This window comes from Dasypus novemcinctus, chromosome 11, assembly GCF_030445035.2.
Source record: "Dasypus novemcinctus isolate mDasNov1 chromosome 11, mDasNov1.1.hap2, whole genome shotgun sequence".
NCBI classification, from domain to species: domain Eukaryota; kingdom Metazoa; phylum Chordata; class Mammalia; order Cingulata; family Dasypodidae; genus Dasypus; species Dasypus novemcinctus.
The window spans coordinates 96,303,593-96,319,235 of record NC_080683.1 but is presented as its reverse complement, the minus strand read 5'-3'; the positions used below and the strand labels follow the sequence as shown (position 1 = coordinate 96,319,235).

At 45.1% G+C, this 15,643-nt stretch overlaps 1 protein-coding gene and 1 long non-coding RNA gene across 7 annotated transcripts in view; one reads left to right on the top strand and one right to left on the bottom strand.

The window, feature by feature from the left end:
• LOC139440009 (uncharacterized) overlaps window positions 1-6,797 on the bottom strand; it is a 91,006-nt gene extending 84,209 nt beyond the window's left edge. The window contains exon 1 of the long non-coding RNA XR_011650120.1: window positions 6,212-6,797. This is a non-coding gene — a long non-coding RNA (uncharacterized lncRNA). The remainder of the gene's footprint in view (window positions 1-6,211) is intronic.
• A 396-nt stretch (window positions 6,798-7,193) lies between these two features.
• The window catches only part of FAM184A (family with sequence similarity 184 member A), a 148,268-nt gene continuing 139,818 nt past the window's right edge, over window positions 7,194-15,643 (top strand). For 5 of the 6 annotated variants that reach the window (XR_011650119.1, XM_012522197.4, XM_071218642.1 and 2 more), the window contains exon 1: window positions 7,195-7,446. Coding sequence is in view for 5 of the 6 variants with exons in the window: in XM_012522197.4 (XP_012377651.2) it covers window positions 7,279-7,446 (168 nt within the window). In the remaining variant the exon portion in view is untranslated. Of the gene's footprint in view, window positions 7,447-15,643 lie in introns of all 6 variants that reach the window. The other variant, XM_071218641.1, reaches the window with a different exon arrangement.

Genomic DNA, 15,643 nt, shown 5'->3' with positions numbered 1-15,643 from the left:
CTAGAATATATAGGAGCCAAGGTGGGGAAGTAGCAGTGGATCCTCTCACTATCATTTCCAGTGATTTAGAGAATTTGTACTTTCCATGCCCACATCCTGAGGCTTTGTTAGATTGTAGGTCTTGATTTCCTGTGAGGGTAAAAATGAGAGAATCACTTCTGCCAGGGGACACAGTAATTGTCTCACAGAACCTATAGTTATGACTCTCATGTTCTTACTTTGACTTCTTATATTAGGGGACTAGCAAACAAAGAAAAGCATTTTTATAGTGGCAGGGTAATTGAGCCTGAATAATGGGGGCGGGGAGAGGTATTTCTGGATATCAAAAGATTCTCTGGGTTTCCCCTTGTTCTTCCATGCCTGCTGATAGCACTGAATGAAAAATTTAACAACTTCAGCCTGACAAAAGCAAACCAAGCAAGGGTTTATAATCCCCTTGGATGAGGATCTCAGTCTCCCTACCAAGCAAACAACTTAGACCAGCAGAAACGGTTGCTCAGAGTGAGTGAAATCTCGTATGGGTGGTAGGAAAGGGATTTGATGATTATCAATTATGGTCTTTTTTGAACCAGCCGCAGCAGGGATATATGCTTGCTATACTCATTCTCTTGCTCTGAGTTCCTTTTAGAATTAGTAACTGGCCATGACCTTAAAGAGTTGGTGGCTGAATGAATTTCATATAGGGCACAAGTGGATTTGAATGGTATAAGGCATAGACTGTAGCAGATAATTTTGGTGTCCTGTGCCACTTCGTTTCAGATGCAAGTGGTGTTGGACAGCTCGTGGGCCTGTGACACTTCCGCCTCAGGTGACTGCTATGTTTCCACTTTAATGTCTCACAGCTTTCTCCAAAGGTACAGAAACTCACTGAGTTCCCCCTGAATGATGAGACATCCAGGGAAGTTAATTTCCCTGGCAGCAATGCTCCATCATTGAGTGAAGGGAGTTGTGGATAAATGCTTCAGCCTTCTCTCCTAGGGAGATACAGCCTACACAGTTCCTCCTAGGGTCCTAGTGGGACTGAGTCCCAATTGGCCAAAGTGCTAGCCAGCTCAAAAATGTGTCCTTTAAAGGCTTTTCCTACTTATCTCCTCAGTTACCCTGCCTTCCAGGGCCACCTCCCAAGGCAACTACCTAAGTCAGTCTCTTTTTTCAGAGGAACGCAAACAAATTAGATGGATAAACCAGTTGGCTACTGGTCTAAAGAGATGATTATAGAAAGCTTGGCTTCATTAAGAAAGGAAAAGCCCATAGTAGTTTTGGTGGATGAGACATTAAAAATTGAAACAAACATTTTTGGAGCATTAATATGTTTCAAGCATTTTAGAAGGTATTCTATATTATTTTTAATTGATTGGTGTGACAGATGAGTTTTCTGAATTCATGGGAAAGGAACATAAAAAGAAGAGGAAAAAAGAGAAAGAAGCACAGAGCAAGAACTCCACAAATTATAGTCAAATTCTTTTATAGTGATCTCTATCAGCGTGCAAGCATCTGGATTATCCGTTTATCTAGACATGTAATGGACTTAGGTAGGCTTATTTTGTGTGCCATGCTTGGGTGAATGTGTTGAGGGTGGAAGTAAAAGTCAGCAAATGACTGGATCTGTGGAGTAGCTAAGTAAATACATCAAAATTCTCTTCTAAAATTATGAAATAATTCAACACATAATATATGAAAAATACTCGATCACTTAGTCCAATGTCCTCATTTTACAGGTGAAGGAAGGTGGTTCAGTGGCACAAATCGGGCCTGGAATAACAGGAATCTAATATTCTTTCCATTATACAAGGAGATTTATAACAAGATAATAGTTGTCAAATGGGGGAAACGCACTTTGGCCCAGTGGTTAGGGCGTCCGTCTACCACATGGCAGGTCTGCGGTTCAAACCCCGGGCCTCCTTGACCCGTGTGGAGGTGGCCCATGTGCAGTGCTGATGCGCGCAAGGAGTGCCCCGCCAGGCAGGGGTGTCCCCCGCGTAGGGGAGCCCCACGCGCAAGGAGTGCACCCCGTAAGGAGAGCTGCCCAGCACGAAAGAAAGTGCGGTCTGCCGAGGAATGGCGCCGCCCACACTTCCCGTGCCGCTGACGACAACAGAAGCGGACAAAGAAACAAGACGCAGCAAAAAGACACAGAAAACAGACAACTGGGGGAGGGGAGGGGAGGGGAGGGGAATTAAATAAATAAAAATAAATCTTTAAAAAAAAAAATAGTTGTCAAGTGGAAAATACTAAACTTGAAATATTTCCTATGTTTGTATGAAGTCTTAAACAAACCTAGTGTGTTTATTGTTTCCACTGGAACTCAGTTGCTTGTACCTAGTCCACATTGACCTTGAGTCCCTTCCTCTATTAAGCCTTGTGACATAGCTTTAGATTAAGTTTCATTCAGTTAATTGAATGTTCCAAAGAGACATAATACCATGATAAAAAGGAGAAGAGAACTGTAGGGAGGGATGACCAAGGCAACTCCACCTATCAGGCATTTTTTTTTATATCTCCCCCTTGCAGCTTTTTTTGTGTGTGCTGTCTGCTCTTTGTGTCCATTCACTGTATGTTCTTCTGTGTCTGTATTTATTTCCACTCCCCCTTGCAGCTTGCTTGCTGTCTGCTTTCTGTGTCCACTCGCTGTGGGCTCCTCTGTGTTCTCGCTTGTCTCCCTTCTTTTTGTTGCATTACCTTGCTGAGTTGGCTCTCCGCGGCTTCTGCAGGTGAGCCTGCCTTCACAAGGAGGCCCCAGGATGAGAACCCAGGGCCTCCCATATGGTAGACGGGAGCTCATCTGATTGAGCCATAGCCGCTTCCCTATCAGGCATTTTTGTAGAAAGTAGCATTCTCAGTCCACTGCCTGATTTGACCTCTATGGCTCTTCTGACTCTAATGGGGAGGAGAAAAGAAAAAAGGAGAAAGGATACCACCCCACCCCCACCCCCCTTTTCTTTCAAACCTCATCTCCAGAATGTCTTCCATAACTAACTATAGCCTTGGGTAGGAAATGACTGTTTCATCTCTTCAAGGAAAGCACTCAAGAGATGCTTGTCAGTGGATACAGCAGCACTTTCTGTTCTATGGAATGGATTTCCCACAAGGAGTGAGGGGAGCTTTCATTGAAGAAATCAGTGTCCATTAACTTTGAGCTCGCATCTCAACCCCGATTTTAATTCTTAACTTCGTTACTGCCACTTGGGGTCAATCTGGGTTTTCTGGGGGCTGGCCTGTATACAACTTGGAAGTACTCTTTAAGAAAAAAATACAAAAAATATTGTTTTTATGAAGTTTCACGAAATTGTATTACGATGTTATCACTTGCTAGGACCAGGACCCTTTGACTGCCAGGAGCCTTGCAAGTTTCATTAGCTTCACAGTTAATCAGCCTTTGCAGCCACCACCCCAATTTGTTTCTCTCCTCCCCTCACCATTTCTAATACTTCAGAAAGCTCACAGGGGATTTAAGTGCTTGTAAGACATCATTATACATATAAATCATAATTGAAATATCAATGTATGAAAGTACTATATAAGGAATTTCTAGTCAAAGATGATCAGAACAGAGATTCTCCTATAAATAGCTGTAAACTCTTGTTCAGTAAACCAGAAAGAACTGAGGTTTGAAATATCTAGGTCATAATTCTACCTCTACTACTATTTGGTTTTGAAATTCCGAGCAACTCAACCTTTCTGATCTTCATTATATGTAAAATGTGAAGTTTCATTCCAGCCCTAATAGTCAATAGCTCTTTTTTACTTTCAGTTCATTCCTCTCCCTGCTCTCAGTGACTATTCCCCTATATAAGCCTCTACCACTGCTGTGCCAAAATTATGCTTTACTATGAGCTCATTTCTCAGGAACAGTTCCCTTGGGCCAGGTGCCTCAATCTAAGTTCTAGGATGTAACAGATGCCAACCTGCCTAGACAGATGCTTCTTTTCACATACTGATGGCTTCTGGTCTCCTTTTCAATATATTCCTTCTGTTGTATCCAAATGTGATTGCTGTATTACTTCTCCTACCCTATATTCAACTGCAAGTGGACATCTCCACTTGCATGTCCCCTAAGAATCTCAAATGTAACATACTCTAAACTGAATGTATCATTTTCCCCAAATCTTTCTTTCCTCCTATATTTTCTGTCTCAGGAGGAGCCTTGACTGCTCTGACTTCCTTAGCCTCAATGTCACCTATTTTACTTCTGGATGCTTCATATTCATCCACTTCTTTCTATTCTCACTGCATATTTTAGTTCAGTGGCTCATCCTCTCTCGTTTTAATAAATGTAATAGCCTCCTAACTACTCTTGTTGTCTAAAAAGTTGCCCCTGTAACCCATTTTCCATGGTCATGAGAATTCTGTTTTTAAAATGCAAATTGGTTATCTCCTTCACCTGCTTAAAGTCCCTTTGTGGTATACTGCCCTTAAAATAAAGTCCCAACCCCCTTATCAGGGCACATAAATGGTGCCCTCCATCCATGCTCCACTTCGTACTTGACTTTCCACTCAACTCTTTGCTCCAGCCTTTTAATACCGGTTTCCGTACCCTAAATGGTTATGCTCTCCCTAATCTCCAGTGCTGTGCCCTGACTATTCTTAGAGTTTGGAGTCTATCTTTCTTAGGCCCTTTTATCTGAAAAACTCATTCTTCAGGGATCAATTCAGGCATTACTTGGGTGTGTCCTTCTCTGACACTCCAAGGCTAGGTTAAGGGCTCCTCTTAAAGTTTCTCGAACATTTACCACACTGTGTTGCACTTTTTTATTTGGCTGTCTCCTCTAGTAGACCACTAACTTCTTGAGGGCAGAGACCATGGCTTAGTCATCACTACAGACTTAGTACCTAGCACAATGCCTGGCACACAGTAGGCATCCAGTAAGTATTTCTGCATAAACCGTCTCATGAGAGTAACAGGTGCTAAATAAAATAAAGATTGCTTGCCCAACTACTTTCTCTCCTTATCTTTCCTATTGTACACCTCCTTTACTGGATTTCATAAAAAGTGAGATTTATAAAAAGTGATGGGACATGGGTGTCTTATATTATTCTTTATGTTTCTACGTGTTATTCATAAATAAATAGAATTCTCTCTCAGACAAGCATGCAAAAATATTAAATTCAAGGAGGGACACTGGGTGTCTTTTGAGCATAGTGTTTAGGAAAAGGCTGCTCTTGGGCTATGCCATATGGAGATGGCAGGAACCCGTATGATAGGGACCAGTGCGAACCACCAGTAGAGCAGTGCCATAGCCACTCATTTCCAAGTTAGAGTTGGAAGGGACTGTCGACACCCTCTCTTTTCAGAGAAGACACTTGAGTGGTGAATGGGCTCAGCAACTCAGCTGAGGCTGCACCTTTGTCTCCTTATTTCCAACACTATGCTTTTCCCATGTTATCATAGCAATAAAAATAAAAACACTTTTGATGCCCTGGCAAGGCTTGGCTATAAAAGTCTAGTGAGCCATACTGAGCCCTTTTTTTTCTTTTTAGAGAACTTGTAAGTTTACAGATCAATCATGCAGAAAGTACAGTTTCAATATACCCTTAATAAGCCTTTTGCTCATGTTTGGCTTAGAATGTAAAAGACATGAAAGTTCTAAAATAATTGTGAATCTTCCATGCTTAGCATTTGATGAAATAACACTAGTTCTTAGTTCTCTTTAATTTTATTCAATCATTAGTGCTTAAGAAGGGAGAAAAATTTGCATGATATTTGTTTCTGGACATCTGCTCGATTCAAAACGTTGGAACTAGACACCCCAACTCTGAAGGTCTATTAGAGAAGGAAAGAGTAGTAACATCTGGGAAACGATGTAGTCAATTTCAGGCTTCCTTTCTGGAATTTCAGTATCTCAGAAATATTTCAGATCCTATACAATGTTCCCTTTGTTAATTTAGATTTTGTCACATTCGTACACTTTATTATTAATACATTAATTTGGCCTCAGTTGGATTTGTAAATATTCTCGGATTTTTATGATGGTTATTTGCATGCTAGAGAGAGATCAGATACTTTGGGGAAATTCGGTTCAGCAAAACTTCACGGAGACCAGACTTTCAAAGCAAGCACAATGCACATTTTTAAAGTTTTTGTTAAGATTTCCCTAAAACGACTCATTTAGTTCAAGACAGGTTAGAAGTTTAAAAAAATCACTTAACCTGCAGGAGTGGAGATGTTCGGAGAAATCAGTAGGAAATAACACATTTAGTAAGGTGTACGTACGTGCACGAGGAATGACAGATCCTTAAGATGCTGGCAGACGTCCTGCTCCACCTTGTCTCTGTCCCTTTACGGTCACTCCAGTCATACCGTATTGAGTTGCCGCCAACTAGAGTTCATTTATGTTTCGGGCTCCATTAGACTGGGGAAAAGCAGGACCCCAGTGCTACACTAATTGACAGAAGACGTGTGCTTTCTCCACGTACATTCACTTCGCGTGAATGGGCGACAGTGGCCAAGACACTGCCACAATCACACTTGTGTGAGTTTGAAAGGAAGAGTCAGGGCAGGGATTATCGGACTCCCCCTACTTTTCACCACGCACCCCTCCCGGTGTCAAGGCCATGGTTGGGGGAGAGCGCAGGGAGCTTGTCGCTGGCTCTTCTGGGGAACAGCCACCTGGGCCCTGCGCACGCGACGATGCACGTGGAAACGCGCTGCAAACCCGCGGCGACCAGCGCCGCATCGCCTCTCGCCCTAGCTTTCACACCAAGCCGCCCGCGCTGCCCGCGGAGCCCGCCGCCCCCGCCGGGGGGAGCCGGCTCAGGCGAGGCCCGGGGGTCCCGGGACGCCCCCGCGAGGCGCCCGCACGGGTCGCGGGGCGGCGGGGCGGCGGCGCGGGCGGGGCTTGGCTGCGGGGAAATGACGTCGCCGTCCACGCGCGCCCTGGTAACGGCGGCTCCGCTCCCGCGTCCTCCTCCATGTCCCCGCCTCCTCCGCCGCAGCCCGCCCCGTCTCCTCCCTCCGCAGCCCCGGCGGTGGCCGTCTCGCCCGGTGCCGGGTGCCGGGTGCCGGGTGCGAGCGGGACCTGCGGGGCCGCGCTGCCCGCGACGCCCCCGCCAGGCGCGGGCTGAGGAGCGGGCGGGGCCCGGGTCTGTGCCGCGACGGTGTCGCTCGGGGCCTCGGCCGGCGGGGCCGCCCCGTCCCTGCCCGGGGTGACGGCGGCGTCGCGGGCGCGGGGCGCGGGGCTCGGGCTCGGGCACGGGAGCGGGCTCGCCTCCGCCGCCATTGCTGCGCCGGCCGCCCCCTGAGCGCGGGCACAGGTGTCCGGGCCGGGGTCTGTTGGGAAGATGGCGACCCCGGGCATGAGCTGGCAGCAGCACTATTACGGCGGCTCGGCGGCCGGGGCGGCCAAGTTCGCGCCCTCGCCCGCCGCCGTGCACCAGCCGGGCCACTGCATGGATTACAGCCAAGACCTGCACTTGAAAATGAGCAAGAAGATCGCCCAGCTCACCAAGGTGAGGGACGCGCAGGCGACCCTGTGCGGGCCGCGCCGGGCTCGTCGCCGGGCTGGTTGTTGGCGCGCCGAGCGCCCGGGGCGAGTTAAAGGGGGTCCTCGGGGAAAGCAACAGCGGATACTTACCGCCCAGAACCGTTCAGGCTTCGGTGGAGCGCTGGCGAGGTTAAACTAGGTAGCTCAGCCGCACGGCGGGGTTTATGGGACTTGCACCCCGTTATCCTTTGGGAGTAAGCCAACACTGGACAAAATTAGAATTTGTTTCCTTTAAGCCATCATCACAGCCACTTTTGCTACTGCCAAAGCTGCACGAGGCATTGCACTATACCCTGTGTAAATACGGTACCGTACTTACCTACAATGGCTCGGAATCCTCCCAATTAATCAGTGTCTGCTTAGCCCAGGGGAGAATAAACTTTCGGAGGAATGTAGGACTGTAAAACACCTTGCTGCCGTTTTGGGGATTTAATGAGTCATTCCTCATTCTGACAAAAGGTCAAACAGGGTTTATTAGATGAATCACACTGTGCCTACCTTTAGATAAATGTATCATTATATGAAATAATTTTCAAAGAGCAAAGAGGCTGCAAATTTAGCCAGGTGTAATTTAGGACGCTACCCAAAACAGTGAGCTTTCTTCTAATTTAGCAGATGTTCATTGATAAGGAGAAAGAGTAGATATCTATGAGGAAAGAACCATTCAGGCCAATTAAACTGCTCTGTTTAGATATTACCAGCAGTCTAGCAATGCCCAATAAGTGAGAAGTGCTTGCGGTTTCTGAAAGGGGGTGGGTGATAGACCTGCTTGTGTTTAAGCTGCATCTGCTAACTGCTTGTTAGGAGTGGTGGTAAGTGGAGGAGAGGTGGGTCTTGGGGGGTGGGGGAGGTTACTGTCTGCTAACCTCTAAAGTTCAACTCTTTAAACTCCAGAATTATTTTCTTTACATAATTCCATTGCTGTCTGGCAGTTTGAAGAGGGTAAAGTAAGACCCTAGATTCAAAGAGGGGAAAGGAAGAAAATGGGAGTGAATAAAACATGAGAAGAGATCAAACGAAGATTTTAATGAATGAGTTTGCGGAGGAAAAAGATAACATGAATGGACTAAGGAATGAGGGATACATGAAAAAGCAAAGGAAAAGGTGCAAGTACATAACGTTAAAACTCAGCTATGCAAAGCAAGACAATGTTCTTTGTAGCTTTGTTTTTGTTTGCTTTATGTCAGCACCATTTCGGAGGTTGCTATGTGTCTGGTTTTTACTGTTTCTTCTTGTGGCAGAAGGTCCCCTAGGTTCCAAGAAAGGAAGGTCTAGGAAGGAATAGACAGTAGTATATTATTCATATCTGGGGGCTAAAACCCAGACTACGTGAAGTAGTGTTTGGTCTTCAGAATAATGATATCCAGAATGAAGCACGTGAATGTTTACGCACTTCCTTTTCCTTTTATTTTTTTAGGAGGTACTGGAGATTTAACCCAGGACCTCGTGCATGGGAAGCAGGTATCCACTGAGAGTTGGTTTTTTCATGTGTTTGTTTTGTTTTTAGGAGATACCGGGAATCGAACCTGGGACCTGGTACATGGGAAGCAAACACTCAACCACTTGAACTACATATGCTCCCCTCACTTTCTCTTATGATATGTCTACAACATTAGTTGTTCTTATTTTGGGTTGAACCCCCGAGAGCCCTGCTGTAATAGAAGCGCTTAATAATTTGTTAGTGGAACTCTATTCTGTGTCGGAAAAGCTGCTTCTCTTCCCTTTATTAAACTTTTTTCTTTTTTCTTTATGCTTTTCCCATTTCCCATTCTAGGATCAGGAAAATAAATTCAGCACAATTGGCAAAGGTAGGAGTATTGAGTAGACATCACTATCACTTTACCTCTTTATACTACCCACCTCTAATTCTGACGAGACAGGAGGCTTCTCCTTGCCAGTGCTCTTATCACTGCTTGAGGGCTGCCCCCAGTCTTTACGGAGTGTTGCTTGGGTTCTCTTTCTGATTTAGTGTTTATAGTTACAGTCTCTAAACACCCTGGCCACCCCTTCTGCTAAGCGCCTCAGACATTTAATTCCTTAGACTAGGGTTTCCCAACCTCAGCAGTACTGATGTTTGCGACTGGACTCTTCCTTGTTGGGAGTGGTGATGAGGCTGTCCTGTGCACTGGAGGATATTTAGCAGTGTCACTGTATTATCCAGAAGATGTCAGCAGCACACCCCTGCCCCCACCCCATCATAGTAGTCATAGTACCACTGTTTCCAGACATTGTGGAATGTGCCTTAGGGGGCAGAATTGTCCCCCTGACTTATACTGAAATATCTTGGGTTTCTCCCACCCCTGCCTCTTGTATTTATTACTGAGAAAGAAACAATCTGATCATCAGGACTCTATTGCAGCCAACTCCTTCAGCTCCTGAAAACGTGCAGTAAGAACTGTTTCCTTTATGTACCATTTTGGAAACTGTCAGATTTTATATCACATAAAATTATTGTAAATATTATACCATAATATTGGCATTATGTGCAATATATTGACTGCTTGAAATTTTACTATTATCTCCTATGTAGAATTTTCCACTCATGAAGAATATAATAGACTCATACTAGCAGAGGTATGTTTTGGAAGTTGGTAATTGCTTACCAAAGTTACTCATAAAGGTAGCCATTAAAACAATATTTTATTTCTTTTATGGAAATGAGTCAATAAAACTCAGACTCTTGACACTGTAGTTAGTCTAACTAAGAGCATTCCTTGAAAACCTGATACTTTATCTTGATTTTATTGCTTTTTTTTTGAGGTACTGGGACTGGGGATTGAACCTGGGACCTTGTAAACGGGAAGCCAGCACTCAACTACTGAGCCACATTGGCTCCTGCTATCTTGATTTTAAACTCCAGGTCCACCACTTACAAGTAGTGTGACCTTGAGCAAGTTAGTAATCCCTGAGCTTCAGTTTCCTAGTCTTTAAAATAGACATGATGATGCCCATCTCAGAGGGTTATAGTGGCACACAGTAGGCTCTTAATAGGTGGAACCTGTCACTAAGAAGAGGCATTATATGCCAACAAATATAAAGTAGCAATAACATACTGAATAATCTATTAAAAGATACTCCTCCCCTTTTAAAATAAACCATTCTGCATTTAAGAGCATTACATGGTATTGTTTTTTTTTAATTTTTAATTTTTAATTTTATTTCTTTCCCCTTCCCCCTGTTGTCTGCTCTCTCTGTCCATTCGCTGTGTGTTCTTCTGTGTCCGCTTGCGTTCTTGTTATGCGGGACCAGGAAATTGTGTTGCTTTTTTGGTTGCATCATCTTGCTGCGTCAGCTCTCTGTGTGCGCAGTGCCATTCCTGCACTTTTTTTCTGTGGGGTGGCTTTCCTTGCAGGGTGCACTCCTTGCGCATGGGGCACCCCTGTGTGGGGCACACTCCTGCGTGGCATGGCCCTCCTTGGCACAGCAGCACTGTGCGTGGGCCAGCTCATCACATGGATCAGGAGGCCCTGGGTTATTGAATTCTGGACCCTCTATATGGTAGGCGGATGCTCTACCACTTGAGCCAGAACCGCTTCCTGGTATTGCATTTCTTTTGAGAGGTTTTTGCTAAGCTCTTTTAAAATGTATACAGTAGGGGAAGTGGACTTGGCCCGGATAGGGCATTCGCTTACCACATGGGAGGTCCACGGCTCAATCCCTGGGCCTCCTTGACCCGTGTGGAGCTGGCCTATGCGCAGTGCTGATGTGCGCAAGGAGTGCTGTACCACGCAAGGGTGTCCCCCGCGTAGGGGCACCCCATGCGCAAGGAGTGTGCCCTGTAAGGAGATCTGCCCAGTGCGAAAGAAAGTGCAGCCTGCCCAAGAATGGTGCCGCACACACAGAGAACTGACACAACAAGATGACACAACAGAAAGAAACACAGATTACTGGTGCTGCTGATAAGAATAGAAGCGGTCACAGAAGAACACAGCAAATGGACACAGGGAGTAGACAACTGCCGGGGGTGGGGGAGGAAGGGGAGAGAAATAAAAAATCTTAAAAAAAAAGTATACAGGCGCTGGACTTGTCCCAGTGGTTAGGGCGTCCGTCTACCACATGGGAGGTCCGCGGTTCAAACCCTGGGCCACCTTGACCCGTGTGAAGCTGGCCCACGCGCAGTGCTGATGCGTGCAAGGGATGCCCTGCCACGCAGGGGTGTCCCCACGTAGGGGAGCCCCGTGCGCAAGGAGTGTGCCCTGTAAGGAGAGCCGCCCAGCGTGAAAGAAAGTGCAGCCTGCCCAGGAATGGTGCCGCATACACGGAGAGCTGACAAAACAAGATGACACGGCGAAAAGAAACACAGGTTCCCGTGCCGCTGATGACAACAGAATCGGACAAAGAAGACGCAGCAAATAGACATGGAGAACAGACAACCGGGGTGGGGGGCGGGGAGGGGAGAGACATAAATAAATAAATAAATCTTTAAAAAAAGGTATACAGCTGGGAAACGGACTTTGGCCCAGTGGTTAGGGCGTCCGTCTACCATATGGGAGGTCCGCGGTTCAAACCCCGGGCCTCCTTGACCCGTGTGGAGCTGGCCATGCGCAGTGCTGATGCGCGCAAGGAGTGCCGTGCCACGCAGGGTGTCCCCCACGTGGGGGAGCCCCACGCACAAGGAGTGCGCCCGTGAGGAAAGCCGCCCAGCGTGAAAAGAAAGTGCAGCCTGCCCAGGAATGGCGCCGCCCACACTTCCCATGCCGCTGACAACAACAGAAGCGGACAAAGAAACAAGACGCAGCAAATAGACACCAAGAACAGACAACCAGGGGAGGGGGGGAAATTAAATAAATAAATCTTTAAAAAAAAAAATTAAAAAAAAAAAAAAAAAAAGGTATACAGCTATTTTTCTTGTGTTTGAGTATTAAAGTTTTGACATTTATTCTTCATTGTTGTGAAGATACCTTTTTCAGAGATTTGGCTGGCTACGAAAGGATAAGGGTGAAAGTCATCTTTATTATAATTTTTCACATAGTAAGGCTCAATATATTTGAACTAAAAAGCCGTCTGAACTGTAGACATTTCAGATTCTGTTTCCTAAGAGCACAATGCAGCCTTCTCATGGTAAGAAGAACTGGTTCTTTAAGGACTTTTTATGTAAGGGGCAGTTTGCTAAGTGTTACAGATACAGCTCGAAGCAAGACACCATTTCTGCTGTTCAGAGGAAGTCTAGCATATTTAGGTTGTGCATGTTAAGGTTTAAGTATTGAGTTATGTGGCAAATTTCTGACGTTGATGGCTGCACCATCTCAGGATAGATGGAACACCTGGATTAAGTTCCGTTTTATAAAATCATATTTGTGTACTTCTATACTCTGCACTGTGCTGAGGTTCTTTGCACAAGGTTGAAAAACAGGACTTGTGGGATGTAATTGTAAAATGCCTTTATTTTTGTCATTCACTGTCCATTTCCATCTACTCTGTGAGGCTGGTTTTTCTCCTTCCTATGAGTGAACTTGGCATTTGTGGTTGCTCTTAGATAATACAAAGTGCTTTTCAGTAACTTTAAGTCACAAAATGTCCAGTAGCAACAAGAAATAAAAACTCCAGACCAAACTGGATTAAAAAATGAACTTATTGTCATTCTCCAGCTCTGCCTATTGCAAGGGAAAGACTAATTGTGGATGGGGAAATTATTGACTTCTTACCTGGCTTTTCTACTCCTCCTGCTTGTCTTGCCAGTCCTGGTTTTTGACCTTCTCCAAACTTGGGACAAGGAAGAAGGAAAGGGAGGAAAGAGGAACAGCAAACGTTTACTTGATTAATGCACAGTGGTCTAGCTTCACTGCCTCAGTAGACTTGACAGATTTTCAGAGTTCATTCTTTCCACTTGTGGATTCCTCACCTCCCATGTCCATTGCTCTCTCACCTCAAGTACCTTGACAGTGAGAATGCATGTGCATTCTGGCCACTGCTTACTCCTTCCTCAGCTTCTGGGATCTGGCTGCTACCTTCATCTTCCTTTGCTGAGGTCTGTTCAAGCTCCAGTAGTCCACTTGGATGGACTCATGTGACCGGTTACTCTGTCATTCTCCTATAGAGCCCACATCTGGGTCATAGGAAACATTTATTCTAGGAACCACTTGAGTGGTTCCAACTCAGTCATCTCTCTTCTGCTCTCACATGATTCTTTAGCCAGCTTCTCATCTTTTAGATTTTCCAGGGAGAAATCCAGTGCCAACTCAGTATGTTCTTCAAAGCGCATGAAACACATCTCAAGCTCTTCAAGTGGTGCCTTCAAAACCTCTCACCCCAGACTTTAAGTGAGGGACAAGCATTCACCCCCACCTTTCCCCTTTGAAGCCAAGGACTTCCTACCAAAGCTCTGCCCAAAGAAATTCCAAAGCCCTCCTTTGCAATTTTCTTGAAGCCTCTCTCACTAGTGTTGGGGTAGGAGGAAATATGTCTCAACACTCTTTTCTTTGGACTGTCTCCTTTGAAAAATTTGAGAATGGCTTGGCATCTGCTTTAGAATATCATTTCTGTTGTTCTTGGCTCTCAGTAGAACTTTCCTTTTAATATCCTGTTCTGTTAGCTACTCATCAGATGCCTCTTTGCTTGATTGTACTTTTAGCACAGATTAGGCCCGTTATTATTTACAGGCCTAACTATTGTATAAGGTGAAGTTTAATCTTCCATAAAGTAAAAAGTGGTTTCTGTATTCTCTGTGTTTATCTTCATTGAGTCCTCCTCTTATTTTAATATCCAGATTATGCTCCATCAGCGTATAGCTAGCCTGGATCCTTGTCCTTGGGGGCTTACCCTGCTCTGAGTGACTGTAACATTTACTGCCTATACTTCTTATGTGACATTAATACAAATTTTCAAGTGATATTTATTGTGTTTACAAATCTAATTTAGCTGTAAGCTCCTCAGCTGTAGGGACCGTATCATATATTTGATGTAACCTTAGTATGAATGCTTTGCACATAATGTAAAAGCTTAATAAGAATTATTGAATGCGGAACAGCAGAATATACCTGTCTACATATAATAACATGACTTCGGGAAGCGGTTTGACCTAATGTAAGGGGGAAATGGAAAGGAGAAATGAGATTATAAGGCTGTGAGTCTCTAAAAAAGAGTCTGGAGGTTGTCAGAAGGAATACCCCTATGTACAACTGAACAGAGTCTAAGAGACAGATAAGGTAGATACAACCCCAGGTATTGGTTCTTTTGAGGGATAAAGAGACCCACGGGTTCTATGGTCATGGCAGAAGGGGTTCACTGCCATGACAGATGGCCCTTCTTTGGAGCTGGTGTTTCTGCGTGATGGAAATGGACTCAGAGGGGATCTCTTTTCACAAGACTTGCATGCTACTTTATTGGAATTGTAGTTGGTGCTGGGTTTAAGATATATGTAGGGGATTTGAATCTCTGGACTGATAATATGACACCCAGGCCCAGAGCCTCAACAGACTTCAGCTCCTACACTTTGACTTATTGGATTTACTCCACTCAGCTAACATGGAGTTGAAGAAGGTCAACCACCACAACATGGAGCCTAGAGTGTCTACAACTAGAAGCGGGAAGAGTGCATCCAGTACCCATGTGGAATCTAAGCCCTCACTTGACATAGGTGTGCAATGGACACAACCAATCCAATGTCCACAGAGAAAATGTGGAATGGGTGTGGGAACGGTAGCCATGGGGGCTGCTGGGTGTGGGGAACGGGAGGAAGAGATGAGATGTGGAGGCGTTTTCGGGACGTGGAGTTGTCCTGGATAGTGCTTCACAGACAATTACGGGACACTGTAGATCCCCCCAGGGCCCACTGGATGGAACGTGAGAGAGTCTGGGCTATGATGTGGACCATTGACTATGGGGTGCAGTGATGCTCAGAGATGAACTTAACAGGTGCAATGGATGTATCACGATGATGGGAGAGAGTGTTGCTGTGGGGGGAGTGGGGGGCGGGGGCGGTGCGGTTGAATGGGACCTCATATATTTTTTTTAATGTAATTAAAAAATAAATAAATATAGTTGATTAAAAAAAAAAAAGAATTATTGAAGATGGTAGTGGTGGTGATGATGAATTACCAAGTAATTTTGGTATGCAGTAGAGAAAGTCAGGAAATATTTTTGAGAAATTATTTTTTTCTGCTCTTCTGGGTTGGTGATAGATCATTTCAGCGGGGTTAAATTACTCTTAAATACTTAAATGT